At 41.7% G+C, this 15,170-nt stretch overlaps 1 protein-coding gene across 1 annotated transcript in view; it reads right to left on the bottom strand.

The window, feature by feature from the left end:
• Nucleotides 1-14,281, bottom strand: part of ITPKA (inositol-trisphosphate 3-kinase A) — a 58,551-nt gene extending 44,270 nt beyond the window's left edge. The window contains exon 1 of the mRNA XM_081935737.1: nucleotides 13,489-14,281. Within this exon, the coding sequence (XP_081791863.1) occupies nucleotides 13,489-13,941 (453 nt within the window). The 5' untranslated portion in view covers nucleotides 13,942-14,281. The remainder of the gene's footprint in view (nucleotides 1-13,488) is intronic.
• Between the last annotated feature and the right edge of the window lie 889 nt (nucleotides 14,282-15,170).

The following is a 15,170-nucleotide window of genomic DNA, read 5'->3' as shown; positions in this document are numbered from 1 at the left end:
TATGTCGTCCACGTAGGTGCGGCGTCACCTGTTCCTTTTCTGAGTTTCTGGTGCTCATACTCACGCAAGGATCAGCTGGCCTTTGTGTGTGCAGCCGTGCCAGAAACTGGAAGAGCTGGTCTTCCGTTTTCCAGTGTGAACATGTGTACTAACCAGCTGATCATCGCACGTGCATGCGCAGCAGTAACCTAAGGTCTAGCTGGCAGGTGCGCCTGCCGGAAACTGGAAGTGCATTTTCCAATGTGCACATGTCCCCTGGGCAGCTCCTCTTCCGGGTCGCATCCCAGACAAGCGCACGCACTAAGAACACACACACTTGGTGCTGAAAAGGTTCGCCATCACTGGTATAAATGTAAGGGCAATATCCTGCTCATTTTCAGAGCATGCTGATTTCAATATGGGATGAGAAATACAGCCTTTACATTCAGCAGCCACTGACACAAATACACTTCGCTTTTTTATATTACACTACTCCATTACCAAGATCTGGATTTTTTTTTGTACTGAGTATGACAATAGACGTCTACCACCTACGTGTTGCCCCAATAATGTCGCAAAATTAAACATAATCAGATTATCTTTAAATGTTATATTGTTACTAGCATGAAATCACAATTGTTTTCTTAGAAACATTGGGCCTCTGAATAATTAGTGTTCTAAATTAAATCTACAAACTGAACAGGACTGAACGGTTCATGGAAATAATGGATTCATCTCATAGCTGTCTTAGTCTTTCTAAGTCAAAGTTTCTTAGTCTTCTTTTTTCCCCCAAGGGTTCTCTGAGAAAGTTCATTAAAAACAAGTCCTAAAGGCACACCCTAAAGTTTACTTCTGCCAACTTATCTGTTGGGTTCCACCCCTGCTCCAACGTATCTTATGGGAAGGGAGCAGAAATATCCTGAATGGCTCAGTAACAACCTTCAAGCAAAAGAAGATTGCTAAAGCATGTTCAGATGTTTCCACTAATGGTGGGAATAAAACTGTTAAATTCTGTACCTCCAGTTTTTAAGCTGTAATAAACTGAAAATGATAGCTCCTATATTCCTTTCTGCAAATGTTTTTTATAAAATAAAAATAACATTTCTTAGCCTCGCATTGCAAGCGAAGGCTTAGGTGACAGCTAATAAAATCCAGAATGAATCACATATGACTCTTCCTCTGGGGAAAGGAAATTCAGCACTATAAAATCCCAAATTATGTGACTAAACACTATATTCGATTGTTTGTGTTTTTTTAATTCAGCCCTGATTTCAGTTTTCCCCTCTTCATTACAGCACAGAAAGAGTGTGTTTCCCTTCAATCCTGGCTAGGTTTCGGTGAGATTGAGAAGAAGTGATTCATTCTTTCAGATTTAAACAAGTATCACTTCATTTCAGAGAAATTAAATTGTTCACTGTTTAAATAATTGTTTCCTCAATTAGACAATAAAGTCATGGCATTTCCGCATCTAATTGTCATCATAAAATAATCAGGAATAATACTTTGCATTTATACAGATCTCTTGATCAAGCAAGCTTTGAGGACAAACATTAACTAATTTGGAACTAATTCCAAATGGGAAATTGTTAAGAATGGTTTCAGGTGTTATAAATAAATAAGGTGGGTTTTTTTTCAGAGTATATAATTTTAATTTAATTTAATTTAATTAGCACTTCTAGACCGCCCCCTCTCCCAAAAGGGACTCGGGGCGGTGTACAGTCCATATCAAAAACATCATACATAATAACAATTAAAAATTATTAAATGGATAAATACATAAATAAGAGGAGGATAAAATAGACAGAACTGTAATTGCTAAATAAATAATTTAAAATATACAAAGTTTAAAACCCCAGTGTCTTATAAAATTAAGTCCCCTAAAAAACCAGTAGGAAATATATGCCAGGAGGTAGACGTTAAGAATTATGCCAGACCAGCCAGTCGGAACAGGTGAGTCTTCAGTTTCTGCCGGAAGGAGCGGAAGTCAGTGGTGGTTCTAATGTCGGGGGGGAGGTCATTCCAGAGGGTTGGGCCCATCACAGAGAAGGCCCTACTCCTTGGTGTCGCCCGTTGGCATTGCCTAGTGGACGGCACCAGGAGAAGCCCCTCCCTGTGAGAGCGAATATAGCATGGAGCCTCATACATGCTGAGCAAGTGGGTCACTGAGATCAAGAAACGGTGCAAGTTTGGCATTAACAGAACTTAGTCCTGTTCCCCTCCTCTTGTTTTCCCATCACACTCTCAGCATCTTAGTGTTGAATACCAAACAAGAGATAAGCAAGACCGCACTGCAGTCAGGAAGAAGAAATACATACTACGGATATTGTAATTACCAGGCCTGGCTCAAGACATCTATCTAAGACAGCATGTCCCTGCATTTTCTATTAACATAGTGATCACCAGTTATCCTGTATTTCCTGTGTTCTTAGGTTTGTTAGATGCACAGGTACAGGAAATGCACAGGGGAATTATAATTGAACTACTCTTTTGGCATAGATGGATGAGGCTTGATCTTTATTCTCCTTGGCTTTGTGTCCTGAAATAATACCTCCTGTTGATCAATATTTGTGGCTTTTTGCTGTTGTTGTTACTTGCCATAATACAAAGTGTATTATGTACAAACTGTACACACTGTACAGAATTGCACAATCACACAAAGTACCACTTTTGAAGAGGAAAGGCTGGATGGGAAATGGGAAGAGACAGACAAGATTACAAAAGTATTCTTCTCCTAAAGGCAACTTTCATAGCCACTCATACAAAATATTTTTCTCAATGAAAATTAAAGGAAAGCATTTTATTCGATGACACTGTATCTCCCAAAAACAGACACCAGGAGAAATGAACAGAAGAACCACCAAGAGCTGAAACCCTACCCCCTCATCCCAATTCAACAGATCTCCCAATTCAATTGTTATATTTTTACATACATATATACATACATACATACATACATACATATCTCCCACATTGATATACAGGTAGTCTTCAACTTAGAACAGCTCGCTTAGTGACCATTCAAAGTTAAAACAGCACTGAAAAAAGTGGCTTATGACCATTTTTCACATTTATGACTGTTGCAGCATCCCTTTAATCACATGATTTACATTTGGGTGCTTGACAACTGACTCACATTTATGACGGTTGAGTATCCCAGGGTCATTTGATTACCTTTTGCAACCTTCTGACAAGCAAAGTCAATGGGGAAACCAGATTTACTTAACAACCATGTTACTAATTCAACAACTGCAGTGATTCGCTTAACAAACGTGGCAAGAAAAGTTATAAAATGGGGCAGAACTCTCTTTAATAAATTTCTCAGCAACATAAAAGTTGGGCTCAATTGTGGTCATTAAGTTGAGGACTACCTGTATCATACTGTGGCATTATTTATTCCATTGAGGTTTGCATAAACACAAGACCTAAGCTATTGTTTAAAAAAAAAAAAAACAATGGCTAGATTCCCAAAACATGCCAAAGAAAATCATACTACAATGTGGGAATGTATTCATGTTGAAATGACAAACAAAATGTAGAACTTCAAAAATGAGAAAAATAGTCATTCCTCAATGTGGGTACTCGAACATATAACAGAGGCTTCATATAGGTCAGTGGTGGGCAACCTTTTTTTTCAACTGAGCCAAATCTCACCAACACCACGATTGAAATTTATTTTGAGAGCCACATTTTTAAAACCGAAAATACATAGGATGGTACACTGTTTTTCGTTTCAATAAACTCTGGCATTTGAAGCACGCAAGTCTTAAAGCTGTCAAGTTACAAGATCCTTGCACCCCTAACCCTTTAGGGAAAAAAACCCAAGGGGTCTTCAAACCTGACAGCTTTAAGACTTGTGGACTTCAACTCCCAGAATTCCTCCTCCAGTCATGTTGGCTCAGGAACTCTGGCATTGAAGCATGCAAGTCTTAAAGCTGTCAAGTTGCAAGACCCTTGCACCCCTAACCCTTTAGAAAAAAACCCCAGGGTCTTCAAACCTGACAGCTTGAAGACTTGTGGACTTCAACTCCCAGAATTCTGAGAATTGAAGTCCACCAAGGGCATCAATCATATTAGCCCAGGGATCTGCAAAATAGGCTCTTAAGACTGGTGGACTTCAACTCCCAGAATTCTGAGAGTTGAAGTCCACCAAGGGCATCAATCATATTAGCCCAGGGATCTGCAAAATTGGCTCTTAAGACTGGTGGACTTCAACTCCCAGAATTCTGAGAATTGAAGTCCACCAGTCTTAAAACAGCCAACTTTGCAGACCTCTGTGTTAGCCCAAAGCCTGGCGCTGGGCGGGCCTTGCTCCCCCATTGGTGGAGCCCCAAGAAGCGAGGAGGGAGAAAAAGAGACGGAGGCCAAGGAACTTCTCCCCCCCCCCGCAAAAATCTTATCAGGGAGCCGGGCGGGCAGTAGCAAATTAGCTGATCACGTGGCGTGATCGGCTAATTTGCTACTGCCCGCCCAGCTCCCCGGTTAGATTTTTGCTGGGAGGAGGCGGGGGGGGAGCTCCTTAGCCTCCGTTTCTTTTTCTGCCTCCTCGTTTCTCGTCCCTGCCCGACTTCAGGATCCTCCCTAATCATTGTGGGTCGAAAAGAAAAAAAGGGAAAGGGGTGCTTGTTTTGAAGTGCCCGAGAGGAAGGAGGGGAGCGGGCGCCTGGCACACAGAAGAGCCACATTAAAGTGTGTAAAGAGCCGCATGTGGCTCACGAGCCGCGGCTTGCCGACCACTGATATAGGTAAATATGCAAATATTGGGCAGAAATAGCACATCTCAGAAACTAAGTGAATATGCTTTCTCAAACATAAACATGCCATAATGCAAATAAACCAAGTTTATTTTTTTAATAGATCAATCTACTCAACATGATTAACCCTCCACACACCCCATGTGTTCAATTTCCAACAGCTAATAGCTAATTCTGGGAGTTTTAGTCATTGGAAGATGAAAGGTTTGGGAAGGTTGCAATAAACACTCTATGCCTTATAAACAGGTTTCACCACATTATGTTAACCAAAAGACACAATATTGTGCAAAATTATACTGGTTCCTTCTCCCAGTTTAATTCTGTCTGGCTGCTGCCTCCAAGAGGAATCTTTATTCTTTGAAGTATTTCCATCAAAAGGATTTCTTTCACACTTACTTTGAACATCACATGATAAACTTAATAAGACTGGCAAATAAAACATAAACTGGGTTCATTCAAGTTAGTTGAAATTACAGGAGTAAAATCCAACACATTTTGAGGTTACAAAACTGAGGAATGTTGATAGTTAAACTTTGGCAGCATATCCAACAATCTGGTTTGTTTTTGATTACACTAAAAACAAATCACAAGTAGAAGGTCACCAATGACTTGTTGAGTTTATCATGTTTCATATATATGAAAACATCCCTCCCATTCACACTTCTTATTTTCAAACTGACTATTTTTAAATGAAGCAACCTTGGACTTTCTCTATCATTTATTCTTGCCTTTTTAAAAAAAATGGAAAATTGAGCATTCTTTGAAGCAAAACACTGACGCAGTGTTTATGCGCAGTGTTAACATATTCCAATGTTTATGGGATTGAAAGCATTGTTGTAAATAAAGTTTACACTACAGAGGAACACTGCATTCATTTTAAACGGAAAGAATGTAAAATAATAATAAAATGGCAGATGACACATTAATTATTCTGGTTTCTAATCCTTTTTGTTTTGTATGGAATAAGTTTTTTGTGAGAAAAAGAAATATGAAAGAACCACAGGTACAGAAATAGAATCTATGTTAACATATTTCCAATGGAGAAAATATAGAGTAAAATAGTTCTCAGGTAGCAAGTCAAAACTAGAAAGAACCATCTGGATCAAAAGGATACTGAGCCTAGTATAACCTTCCTCTCCCCAAATATATTCTGAAATCACAAAATGAGAAATGTGCATTACACAGGAGAGAATAATAAGAGTTCACAGATATTTCTATCAATCCAGCGTGAAAAGTCAGATCCTTACCCACCACTTAAAAATCCATTAGAAACCTTTCCTTGAAATTCCAATTTAAAAGATACAGATTGTGCATGCTTAGTTTATGTAATCTGCTTCTGTTTCTGAACTGAAATGACTGGTACTTTTAGTTCACAGTTTTTGAAGTGTGGGTGCTATAATTTCAGGCAGTATAAGAAAGATGGAAACAGATAACATGAAAAAAAAAATCTGAAAAGTACTGCAAAATTCTTTTTTCATCAGGGCAGCAAAAGCACAATACAAATCAGCTTAAGGATTTCTCTAGTTAACAGTAGCCAGGTTTGGCATACATAATTTTAGCTGGAGTTCTTCAGGGTTAGGGTACATCAATCAGAGGTGGTATTCAGCCATTTCTGACAGGCCCTGGAGAAATGGTAGCGGAATTTTTGAGTAGTTTGGAGAACCGGCAAATAGGTTGGCCCCACCCCGCTGTCTCCCAGCCTCCCAACTGATCTTCTTTTGCTGCCCTGCACAGGAGAACAGAGCTGGAAAGCAGGTTAGTGGGGTGGGGAGGGAATGGGGATTTTGCAGTATCCTTCCCCTGCCACGCCCACAAAGCCACACCATGCCCACAAAGCCACGCCCACAGACCTAGTAGTAAAAAAAAATTGAATCCCACCACTGATCAATACCAAAGAACGTATCACCATTTCGCAGTGGTTTTGCCTCCTGTGACCACTACTTCGGGATTGATCTCCCCAAGCTCAAAGAATCCCATCTAATAGTATGTAAGAATCTTTTTTAAGACTAATAAAGATCAGCTTATGCGAAGCTTCTGTCTTTTCCTATTCTTGAAAAAAACGAAATGTATCGTATTGGTTGTGTGGTAGATTTTTAAAGTTTTTTTTAAAAAATTAAAAAACAGATAACTGTTTTCTGACATGGCATGTCTTCCATTTTTAATCCAGTCATAAGTGTGAAAAATGGTCATAAGTCACTTTTTTTCAGTGCCCTTGTAACTTTGAACAGTCACTAAACAAACGGTTGTAAGTCGAGGACTCTCTGTATCTCAGTAAAGACCCATTTTACCCATTTACTGATAAGCACTGCAAGTAGATTGTTGATGAATCTGCATTGCCAAACAGAAGAAAAAGAATGAGAAATGCGTTATTGTACTTATTGGGCAGCTGAGTGCCTCAATGAGAAAAAGAGCCTTTTGTTGTCTCTTTTGAATTGTGTATAAATATGGTGTATTTGTATGTGTCAATGAATGGCTGATTTGCTGAACACTAAGTTTCTAGGAATTCTCTAGTGTTTTTTGCATGTGGCTTGGTCTGAGATGCTTAGTTTCCCAACAGAGCACCTGTGAGCATCCTAGACCAATCCTAGACAAAGCAAACAACCAGAGAGCATCAAGGGCTCCACTATCCAAACTCATTCTCGCTTTGCGTGGGCCCACCTGCCAATCACAGCAACTTTATTATTGGTTTTTATACTATTCAAAAGTAGTTTGGTGGGGGACACAACTAATTCTAATTTAGAATTAGAAAACCAGCATTTACTTCTACTTTTCAGCAAAAATGGCCCACCCACAGCAAACAATGGGTTCCTTAACAACCATGGTTGTACGTCGCCCCGAGTCCCTGGGGGGAGAGGGGGCGACTAAGAAGTCAAATTAAATAAATAAATAAATAAATGGTGTTTCACTTAATGACTGCCACCAAAAAAAGGTAAAATTGGATCAGCCACATAATGCCCCCTTTACAACTGTCACAACTTACAATCATAGTGGGCAGGCTTCACTACCACTGTAAGCAGGGGTGGGCTGCTGGGGTTTCATAGGAGTTTGGGAGAACCTGTAGCTAAGATTCTGTGCAGTTTAGAGACCCCCCCCCAAATCCCACTCCTGGCTGGCCCCGCCTACCAAGCCCCTCCCAGGAGTGCCCATGCAGCCCATTTTAGATGCAGATAAGTGCAGGGCGCACACCGAGGCTTGGGAGGGCGAAAAACAGGCCTACCGGAAGTTCGGGAAGTCTGGAAACAGGCCCATTTCTGGCCTCCAGAGCCTGGGGAGGCAGTTTTCACCCTCATGGAGGTTTGAGGAAAGCCTCCGGAGCCCTGGGAGGGCAAAAATACAGACACACCCGCTATGGTGCAGGAGGCTGACTAGACCATGCCCACTATGGCCACACCCAACCAGCAACTGGGCAGTGAACCCCTTGCTAAAATTTTTGAAACCCACCCCTGGTTGTAAGTCAAGGATGACCTATAAAAGGTGACCCAGGCTTATTCTAATTCAACCCTGACAGTATTTCAGTAGCTTGTGAGCTTCTATTAGCATATGTCAGGTCATCTCTCCTTAGCAAAACAATGGCAATCTTTCTCTCCCTGTAGCAGGTAAGAGAATTCGCTAAAGTAAACAGATTTCAATCTATTATAATAAACACATTGAATGACTTCCATGAAAACTATGACTAACAGCTTGCTCTTCTTTTAAAAATTGACTTTATATGTAAGACCACCTCCTTAACTGCAGAACAGATTTGTGAAGAACATATTATTGCCAAAATGGGTAAAACACATGGGCTAATCTCTCCAGCCCTTCCAAACAAGTCACACTCACGGTATGAAGCATTTTTAAAACTGTTATCTTGAGACAAAAACTTTGGACACTAGAATACCAGCCGATCAAGAAATTGTTAAGTGCATTCTAATTTAATAGTAATAGTATATCAGATTCCAAAGGCGAATCAAAAGGCTGTAAAAATTCAAATAATGACAGTTACAAAATGGCTGGCAGCTGTTGTTATAAAAGATTTATAAATTTCTAACTCTTTTTATATCTAGAAACATAACTCAGCTTCTAACCCTTGAATTGGTATTTTTTAAGAGTAGCAATTTTAAACTGTAGAGAGTCCAACTCTTAGAAAGGAACATGTTGGCTGGGGAATTCTGGGAGTTGAAATCCATATAGTTTAAAGTTGTCTATCTTGGCATGCACCACCCTAGATATACGAAGTAAATTTTCAAAGGAAGAAGTCCATTACATAACAACGAACGCTGAAACTCATACACTGGATTTGCACTCCTAAAACAACTACTAATTTCAGACTGGAAATTACCAATGTATGAACATTGTTGTATTAATGTATTGTTTAGTATTAGAGGTTTTGCCAACCATTAATTCAATTAAGTTGAACACACTGCTTTTAGTTGTGCGTGAGAGTAGAATTCTAATTCGGATGTAAGGTTGGTTCTGTGGAGAAACATAAGGATTACCTGAGGTAAGAATGCTCTGTATTAACTTTACAAACCAGTGTTTTCATATATTAAATATAAGTCTGCCCAATTATTTTCCAAGCTTTGATAAATCAATGCCTTTTCTCAACTTCTGAGGAGTAAGCACAATATCAACATTTGCCTCTTTGTACCCCTTCCATTCCTGTTGATTATTTATCCTAAACATTTCTACGGAGGAAAGGAGCTGTGTGAAATTTTGCTTCCATCTATAGATCTGAGTTGTGTAAGCATCATCTGAAGTGCTCCCTTCTGCACTTTGTAACTCCGCGTTCCTGATTCGCAGGAGACTTATGTATTTATTTTATTTATTTGTCATCATGTACAAGGTAACAGGTATTAGTATAGACATGGGCATTTTCACATGAGATTGGTACAAATAGATGGATATAAGTAAGTATAACACATAAAAGGAGTACATATCAATGGGGACAGTAAGAAAGGGACAGTAGGCACGTTGGTGCGCTTATGCACGGCCCCTTAGGGACCTCTTAGGAATGGGGTAAGGTTCAAGGGTAAAGATGTGGGGGTCTGAGGAACTAACGAAGGAATCAGGTAAAGTGTTCCAGCCATTGACCACTCTCTTGCTGAAGTCATATTTTCTGCAATCGAGTTTGGAGCGGTTTACTTTGACTTTGTATCTATTGTTTGCCCATGTATTATTGCGGTTGAAGTATAAATAAATGTGTGTGTGTGTGTGTGTGTGTAGATAGATAGATAGATAGATAGATAGATAGATAGATAGATAGATAGATAGGTAGGTAGGTAGGTAGGTAGGTAGGTAGGTAGGTAGGTAGGTAGGTAGGTAGGTAAGTAGGTAGGTAGGAAGGTAGGTAGGTAGGTAGATAGGTAGATAGTGAGCTTTACCATTTATTTTTTATGTTCCTGCCCTTCAAATCCAGTTGGGAAGCTTGATTTAAAGAATAACTTTTTTAATTAACCAATTCAATCCATTCCTACTGCACCTTTAGTAAGAATACAATCCTACCTTTAAAAAATGTTATAAGGATTTCGACACTCGGGATTTGTTTGAGTTTGGGCAAAACAGGAAACTGAAGTTAATTAGCTCAGGAAGGATTCAGGCATTGTGTGCCAAAAGGGGAATGGAAAGGGTCCGTATGAAAAGGGAGACAATGTGGAACTGGACAACCATAGCTAAGCCCTGGCAGCAGTCCTTGAGACTGTGACATTTGGGGAAAGCAAGCACTGAAAGAGCTGCCAGACTCAGCTAGGATTATCCCATTCACATGCTATGTCTCTCAAACATGGCCCAGGGGGATCAGAGTTGGTTATATGGAAGGCATAATGTAAACTAAAATGCCCTCAGACATCACCAGCCTAGAGATTTAGATTCAGTTCTAAAAATGACCCTTGGAGTATATGTGGACACAACTGTAGCTTAAAGAAGGTGACTTTTTTCTCCCAAACCCATGCAATTGCCTGTTGCTTGATCCTGAGAAAAAAGGACAGTTGTATTAAGAAGCTGCAAACAGATGTTGCATTAATATAGACTTTTTTGAAACTGAAACGGAACTCTCTGGACAGCTTTAATTCCTGCACAGTCTCAAATCTTACTATGTTTTTCCTCTCTCCCAAAAAATGCTGCTGACAGACAAGTTTTCTTAAGAGCATTTTAGCCTCCCTCTTGTTTTCATCTTCAAAACTGAAAGAATACTTTAAAGAAATACTAAAAGCTAGCCTTCTCGGGTTCATAAATTTTCTGCCAAATACTTTCATATTTTTAGGAAACAATTATAGACGTTCTTGGCTCAGCTTTGCAAAAGATCCTGTAATCAGTTCTTAAAGTTGTTATGCAAACAATGACAACTCTTGAAGAGTCACTGTGTTTATCATCTCTTTCCATTATTAAAATAATTCTTTATTTTTGGTTTATTATCTTACACAAGGGGAAGGACACATTTTTAAATACTAGCTGATAAAAAGTCTGAACTGAATTGCCATTAAACCAACTGTTCAGGTTTTGGAGGTATTGCCTCTGATGCTCTTGGAGTAGCTTGTGAAAAGGCGGGCCACATCAAGCACATCTCCTGCAATCGGTTAATGATCAGGATTGCATTATTGAACAGGCAAATAAATTCCTCCCTAAAGTCTGTGATTCAAAAGTGTTGTATAACTGGCCATTTTCCTTTCATATTTTCCAGTTACAAGGAGCTCTTCTCAGAGACCCTGATTTCTAAAATAGCATTTCCATGCTGAAGAAAATATATTATTTTTCTTCATGTTAATTTTAAAGCAATATTTATGTGTAATGTACTATGCTGTGTAATGTATATAGGTGTATTAAGTGAGACATCAAGACCTCTACATTTTCCAATGATCTAGAGCAGGGTTTCCCAAACTCCCATGGGGTGATGCAGAGAGAATCCAGGCAAAGATCCTTTTACTTGTACATTGATGCAATAAATCTACTTTTCCTAAAACACTAGTTACAAGTAATTAGTATGGTGTGGAAGATGCTCAAAAATTGTTTACTTTTTGTTTTTATTTTAAAAATAAATTTTCATTCTATTGTTTATATTGTTCATTTGTTTTCATTTTGATGTTTGGGTTTTTAGGGGAGGTCTGCACATTAAGTCTGTACTAAAGAGAATGAGAAAAAAAAGTTGTGAAACCTCTTAATAGAGACAAGCAGAAAAGAAGTTACTGGGCTGTTAATGATTATGGCCATGATTTCTTATTTATACATTCAGTTTCTAAGACCACAACTTCTAGAAGATATTACCCTTAGATGTATTTCACATCTTAAAATTCCTAACATTTACTAGACATCCAGCTTATTTTCTTGCTGCAACTGAAGAAAGAATCCAATAAACAAATCCAATAAATTCAATAAACAAACAAAGAAACTAGAAATATGACTGAAGACAGAAATTAGAATGAATCATTAGTCCAATGAAGTTGTGATTTAGGAGAGCAAATGCACACATACACACACACAGTATTTCAAACTCAGAAATTTTGGAGGTTGGTACTAGACTGTTTCAGATCAGTCATAGTTTGAAGAACAAACAGCTGGACCACTTTCCTTTCTCTGCATTTTGGACTAAGCAAAATCTGAATGAGCAAGTAGAAAAAGGTTTCTTCCTCCCCCCCCTCCCCCGGAGAATTGCCAGGACTGCATAATCAGCACCCATCTTCCCAACGCCTTCCTTCCCTCAATCCACTGTCATCAACATCCCAGCGTGATATAACGATATATCACATCAGCCTGTCTGCCACCCTTCTCCCAGTAGCTTCTCTGTCTCTGAAGAGAATGTTAATGTTCTTGGCTTTTTCTTGCTCCCCCTTAAAACCTTCTCCCTGAAACAAACACATTTTGTTCTAGGCACAGAACAAAAAGCATCCAAAACATCAAGTTTGGCTTGCACATACACTCCCTGAACCTAAGTATTTCAGATATGGGGCCCTTCAAAACCAAAATCCCTAGGGTTTTTTTAGCACTCACGCTTCTGAGAAATACCTGCTATTTATATTAGCAGGGTAAACCTCTGTACTCCATTAAGTGCTTCACGCAGAGAACATTTGCTAAATGTTGAGTTATACACACAAAAGAAGAAGAAGAAGAAAGCAGCAGGGATTGTCCAGGCAAATTGTTTCTAAGAGGAAAAGGCTTACCACAATACACAGTATTGTCAATCAAATTGTCCATCCACTCCACAAATGCTGTGTCCACCAGAGTCCCCTGTGAAACCATCTGCTTTGCATACTTTGACGTTTAGGGAAACTGGTTTCCCTAAGCAGTTGACATATAAAGAGTGAAACATCTGACAACTACAGGTGTGGTATTTCCCCTTGAGTCAACACACTGTTCCACACGGAGAGGAAACCTTGCATTCAAATGTATCACACTTCTAGGTAATCTTTCTCCTACTTAGAATCTACGTGGCATTTCTTTCAAAACGCCTATTCGTTGATTTCAACTGCGATCATAGGCGCAGCTTCTCCGAAGGGGAGATCCCCCCCCCCCCGACTTCCCTTCAAACTGCCCGGGGAAAGGCCTTTCTTTGGCATTAAGGGAATCGCGCGCTCCCAGTTTGCAAAAGCCCAGGAAGGAAAAACGCCCAGCCAACCCTCGATTAACCAGGTTAGTATTTCAGTAATCCCGAATCCACTCGACTAGCTCTTCCAAGGGCTTCAAAAAGCCGTTGCCGGCAAGCCGGGCAGAGCCTCAGTCTTAAGGCAGAAGAAGCCCCGCTCCCGGCAGCGGTCTCTCTCCCGGCTCTTCCCTGGCCGTCGGGTACCTGGTGCGTCTCCTCGCCGTGCTCCAAGTGAACGATCCCTTGGCTCCTGCCTTCCGTGTCGCTCAGCAGGTCATCCTCGGAGTCCTCGAAGAGCGACGAGGAGCCCGTGGAGGAGAGCGACGACGTCGAGAGCCGCCTGGAGGACTGCAGCAGGTGCAGCGAGCTGTCCGTGGTCAGCCAGGCGCCGTTGGGCTCCGTCGGAGGCAGCATGGCAGGGCTGCGCTGCGCCTCTCCGCCGTCCTCCTCCGAAGTTACCGTCAGCTGCGGGATCACCGCTTGCAGCACCCCGTTGCGGGGCCGGCAGGTCTTCCGGGCAGGCTCCGGCAGCTGCCTGCTGGCCATCGCGCAGCGAGCCTCGAAGAGCGAGCACAGCTCTCCCACGCTCAGCTGCCTCCTCCGGCCCAGCTCCGGGCTGCTCCCGCCGCTCCCGTCCTGGGCTTCTCCGGGTTCCATAAGGGAAGGCGAAGGCGCTAGCGATGCCGGCCCCGCGAAGGGTGCAGGGGGCCGGGCCGCCCAGGCGGAGAGTCCGGGGCAGCGGAGCGCTTCGGCGACTGCTCCTCCTGGCACCTCGGCGCCGGGAAGCACGCGACTGAAGAAGGCTCGGGCTGCCGCTGCATGGCCGGCCTGCTCCCCGTCAGGCCGATCCCGCCGTGCTCTGACTCATCCCTGGGAAAGTGCCCGAATTGCTTCACCGCCCCTCAGCCCTGGCCCATATGGGTAGATGGCGCGGCTGCCCCACGCTGCTCTCGGGCGGCACAACGCAACAGGGAGAAAGGAGGAGTCTGGAATGTGCGTAAAGGAGGGCCCGCCCGCCCCGCTCTCACTCCCACAAGGAGCCTTTGCTCTGTTTGTTTTGAGGCAGCGTCGCCTCTGCTGCCCTCGCCTCTCCTTTTTTTTTTTTGGTTTCTCTTTCAACGAAACCTGGACGTTTCTCGCCAAATATCAGCCGATTACAAAAAGAAAAAGAAAAAAGGAGAAGCGCCACCGCGGCAAGCCGCAGACCTGCCAGGGAAGCAGGTTTATCTCGGCTAATGCAACTGCTTGGCCCCTCCTTCCCTCTGGGCTCCTGGACGGTGCAAAGTACGGCTGGCTTCCCTCGCGTGTTGCACGCCCTCGGCCGCGTCTCGCCAACGGCCTCCCACAAGCGTCTGTGGTTTCTCGGTCACCCACGTCGTGAGAGATTCTCGGTCACCCACGTCGTGCCTGTCCCAAATTAATTTTTTTTCCAGAGGCAACAGGACTTTCTTGTTTTGTTTTGTTTTTTTTCTTTCTTTGAAGACGTTTCGCTTCTCATCCAAGAAACTTCTTCGGCTCTGATTAGATGGTGGGGGATGGAAGGATTCTTCGACAAAGGACTTTTTCTTGCAGATCTTCAGAATTAACTGACCCAGAAAATCAACTCTGATTACACATATTGCTTATGGGTGAAATATACGATGGAACAGATAGGTCAAATCAAATGCTGACTTATCTATCGAAAAGTGGTGCAACCTAGTTGTAACTAACTCAAATATCTAAGATGTGGGGCTTCTCATCCAAGCAGCTTACAATACAATACAATATAATAGTAGAGTTGGAAGGGACCTTGGAGGTCTTCTAGTCCAACCCCCTGCCTAGGCAGGAAACCCTATACAGTTTCAGACAAATAGCTATTGAACATCTTCTTAAAGACTTCCAGTGTT

The sequence above is a fragment of the Natrix helvetica genome, assembly GCF_964273705.1.
Source record: "Natrix helvetica genome assembly, chromosome: 1".
Taxonomy (NCBI): Eukaryota; Metazoa; Chordata; class Lepidosauria; order Squamata; family Natricidae; genus Natrix; species Natrix helvetica.
This window is presented reverse-complemented; position numbering and strand designations above follow the sequence as displayed.